General features: G+C 41.3%; 1 protein-coding gene across 1 annotated transcript; it reads right to left on the bottom strand.

The window, feature by feature from the left end:
• Positions 1-2,603: 2,603 nt before the first annotated feature.
• LOC119270935 lies at positions 2,604-3,761 on the bottom strand. The gene has a single exon (XM_037552938.1). It carries the CDS (start codon positions 3,729-3,731, stop codon positions 2,604-2,606), a length of 1,128 nt encoding a protein of 375 aa, XP_037408835.1. The 5' UTR covers positions 3,732-3,761.
• Between the last annotated feature and the right edge of the window lie 797 nt (positions 3,762-4,558).

The following is a 4,558-nucleotide window of genomic DNA, read 5'->3' on the forward strand; positions in this document are numbered from 1 at the left end:
ATTTTGCACGAACATCACACACTTGGGCATAACGCTACCTGCAAGAGATGGTATATGAAAATACACTGGTATAGCTTTTTTATCTAACTAGCAAAACCCTGTGTTGTGACATGCGTCTGATGGGTAATCAACTGTACCCACCAGATGTGCTGGCACATCCCCACTTGGCATGCGGGTCCAGTAGATAATTCTCGACGGGTTGTCCCATTGTTAACGCAACAACAGCAGGAAAGCGAGGCAAAACACGCGTGTCCAAGATGGACTGTCGTTGTTTAGTACTTCATCCGTCCCAAAAATAAGTGGCATTGATTTAGAACAATTTTAGTACAGGGGGAGTATAATACAATACTGCACATTACGTCAATGAAATATTCTCCTGGAACCACTGAATAGTGTGTTGCGCCAATAGGACGTGTACTGAAAAACCTGAAGCGAACAGAATGCAAAAAAGACCAGCTTGGGTAATTAAGCCATCTAGCCTTATCGGCACTGAAATGTGGGGCCGACTTGTCAGATTGGGGACAAATAAACATGGGTGAAAAGTGGCAGCAGTTTGCTTAACTGCGTAAGATTGTGAAAATTCCGCTAATGAGATATTTTCTATCACAAATATGAAATATCGGGGTAAAATGGAATTTAGTCTAATTGACACTCTCTATTTCAAAATACTTTACCTATTAGGTTTCATTAGGACAAGCCTGAAGGCTTGTCTTAACGAAAGGCTTGACCAACATGCACTAATAGATGTCAGTAAATCTTTCTTTCGATAAAGGACATTTTCATTCAGTCGATATATTAAGGTGATACAACCATAGTGAGTGAATGGCTGGCCTCTGCATAACACGATGCACATAGCCAGCATGTCCAAAAATATGTAATATTGTTGAACACCACCATCCATGATGGGAGAAAATCTCAATGTACGTATGCTCCAGCTGGATAGACGCCGTCATAAAAAGGTCCATGTAATCCGGTCTCTGTAGGATAGACCAAGTAACCTTTATAGGAGATGAAACACATTGTTTTAAACCACATGTTTGCTGAAAAGCGACAGATCATGTGGATAGACAACATTTGTATAGTTTGAAGAAAATCATCACAAGTATGCCATGAGATATTATCTAGCAGATGGGATATATCCAACATGGGCCGTATTTGTGAAGCCAATGGCGAACTACCAAGATAACAAGAGTCACTGGTGAAGGCTCAAGGACTTGCTAGGAAGGATGTGGAGTGGACAATTGCGGTGTTGAAGCCCGGTATTCTAATGTCTGTGACCCGGCTAGATTATGGAAAGAGAAGACACTCTGGAGGATCATGACAACATGTGTGATCATGCATAATATGATCACTGAGCACGAGCGTGGTCAAGTGGTAGGCTATGAGTACAAGGGCATCGAAAGATGGAGGATGGTTCGTAGGAAAGAATACCAAATCAGAAGATTTATTCAAGTTCACCAAGAGATTGAAGACCGAGCTTCCCATGAGCAACTCAGAGATGATCTTGTGGGGGAGTTGTGGTGTTCCATGGCTGACACGTGCAATAGTTTCTTCATGTTTGTCTGATGACCCCATGCATGCTTTGTGCTGACATTGAATTTTGATTTATCTTTGAATTTAGATTTGAGTTAAACTTTGAAAATCAAAAATCATGTTTTGTAAATGTGTGGAGCATAATCAATTTTTTTATTCATTAGGCGGTGAATTCATGAGATTTTTAGTGTGTATTTGCACAATTAAAATAGAGATAGAAGCTAGGTGATAAAATATAGGTAAGCAGTTTTAGGTAATCTCTTGGAGAAGAGCGAAAAAATATTCCCTGAGTCTTCTCTCTCCTGTACCTAAAAGCCATTTTAGGTGGCCAAATTTAAGCTAGCTATTGGATATTATCTTAAGCCAGTGTGTCAGTGTGTCTAATCAGAATATTTTTTTAAGGCAAGTGAGTAATAGAAGGGAAACTACGCTGCTCTATGCACTCTTAATTGTACGCCTACCTAAAAGAAAAACCAAATTACCTAAATATGTACAACATCTGTTATATAACATAAGTATACATGTAAAATACATTGTAGGTCCTTAAACTATTAGTAGAGTGCCAAGTAGCTCCTAAAACTATGAAAATAATAATCAATCTAGATCCAGAAAGTACATTAAGTGAGTCACAACAAGACCTACCAAGGCCAATTAGGAGCTGATTATTACATATGGCCGTTGACTCCATATCACCTCGTATAATTGCCATGTCGTCTATCTATAAACCACAAATATTTTGTAAATTGTACCACGAGAAACTAAAGCCCAACCAACCTCACCCATCTTCGTTGCATGGTAGGAGCGTTTTTCCATAATTTTTTATGTCTTTGGCGGGAGTTGTTGGCACCTTGGCCTCATTGGCCTTGTTAAGACTTGTGTTCACTCACTTAATGTACTTCTAGAATCTGGATTGATCATTTTCATAGTTTCAGGACATACTTGGCACTTTGTCAATAGTTCAGGACCTATTATACACTTCTCTCAACATATATACTTGTGCAGGTGCAAAAAGTTGTGCAAAGATAACCTACTTATGCAGTAATATAATCACAACTACTTTACAGATATGATCATTTCCCACTTGCTTTACCAGCCATTACTACGAATAGAACTGTAGCGATTACAATGCATAAATGAGCGCAGAAGGAAGCAAGCTTGGCAGCGGAAGCAACATGTGCAGATGAAACACAACTGGCGAGACCACTCTTTATGTTAATCTGAGATAGGAGCCTCCATGAGAGACCAAACCCAATAGCCATGGAAGATAATAGTAGAAAAAATCTGGTCAACTTGCTGGGTGAAGCATTGCTTATGGCTGTTACCGACACGGCCAAGAATCCAGTGAATGTGGCCTTTGTCAGTTCCAGCGACGCCGGCCTTGATTCTTGTTCATCTTGTGTGTTTCCCTTCAATGCAACCAGGACCGGAAGTTGACCGAAGCTTACAGCCGGAGGCAGCAAGACCCACAAGGCAAACTCAAGCGGTGTGAGCTTAAGCATGACGACCAACAATAGTACAAAGATACCAACCGCCATGATGCAATCTAGGACGAGAGTCAAACACACAATTTGTTGCTCTCCCTCACTTCTTTCTTCTTGGCTACCATGCCTATGTACCGCAAAACATGGAGGTGGGGTCATCTCGAGGAACATTAAGCACACTCCAAAAGTGCAGACGATGAAACTGATGTAGCCCACTAATTCCTCGCCCTTGCGACCCGTCTGACCGTGACCATTGAGGGCCAGACCTTCGAACCCCAGAAAAAGAATTCCAGTGACACTGGTCAAGAACTCATGTGATTCATCCAGTACACTGTGCATGTCCGTTGTGTATTCCCGACCATCGTCATTCCGTGTGTCGTGCACGTAGTAGCAGACGGTCCGAACCAAGACCAAGATTCCACAGATGACTCCAACAGTGACAAAAATGGATTTGGAGACAATGAACTGTGCAATCAAGCAGGCGAGGACGACGAGGCAACAAGACGAAAGGGTTGCCAAACTCGTGGTCACGGGGATAGGACTTACGCCCAGGCCGAAGAATCGCTCAAAGAAGCAGCATGCGAGCAAGGGGCAGATGCCAGTTATCAAAGTAAAGCCTGCCATGGTGATCAACGGTATAGGGACACCATGTCCGTACACCTCGCCATTGAGGTCAACTAAGTTGAGAGCCAGTGCGAGAAGCACCGGGCATATCATAACCACCACTCCCTCTGCCAAGCTGCGGGAACGGTTTAGCAGTTCAGCCTAAATCAAAATTAAAATCACAACATTATGTCATGGCTGAGTAATAAGCAAAAGTAAAAATGTGCTTAGAGTGACAAAATCTATTGAAAATCAGAAAAAATGGCAAAAAAATTGATTATCAATCAAATAATAAATTATATTGAAATCATCAAAATATAGTGTAAGAAAAATGAAAAGTTAAAGAAATATTTATAATTCCACAAATTTTGAAAAAAAAGAGGCAAAATATAAATTCAAATATCATTTTTGTTTAAATGAGGAGGTTGCACCGCGTCATTTCAAGGTAGGCGTACTAAGACATGGATATAGGGCGGGTCTACTGGTTTAGTTTGGCATCTTATATAGTAAGAGATGGTATAATAAGTGTAACGAAGTGCCTTGGCTGCTGGGTTGCATGTTTCTGTATTAGTGTTCCTGATTTTGGTCGCTACTACTTTCAGTTCTCAGTGAAACAGATTAAACAGAAAATTCTACTATTTGTGTTCAAGGGATAGAGAGGCATGCGTACGTACCATCTCGAAACCGTGTCCGAACGGAAGGTGTCCGATGAGCTTGGTGAGAAGTTCCTACAAACAGATCACGTTCGTTTCATTAATTTCCTCGAACTAGGAAATTAAGGAATTGGTAGAAAAGAGAGAAACCAGAAGAGGTTGCAAATACCTGAGCTTACCCCTGCTCTTCTCTAAGGGTGGAACCGTGGAACTGCTGAGCTAGCATGCGCTTGCCAGTTGCAGGTTTGGAACCCTTAAACTAGCTAGATGGATAGCAAATCACGTGGA

Source organism: Triticum dicoccoides, chromosome 3A (genome assembly GCF_002162155.2).
Source record: "Triticum dicoccoides isolate Atlit2015 ecotype Zavitan chromosome 3A, WEW_v2.0, whole genome shotgun sequence".
NCBI classification, from domain to species: Eukaryota; Viridiplantae; Streptophyta; class Magnoliopsida; order Poales; family Poaceae; genus Triticum; species Triticum dicoccoides.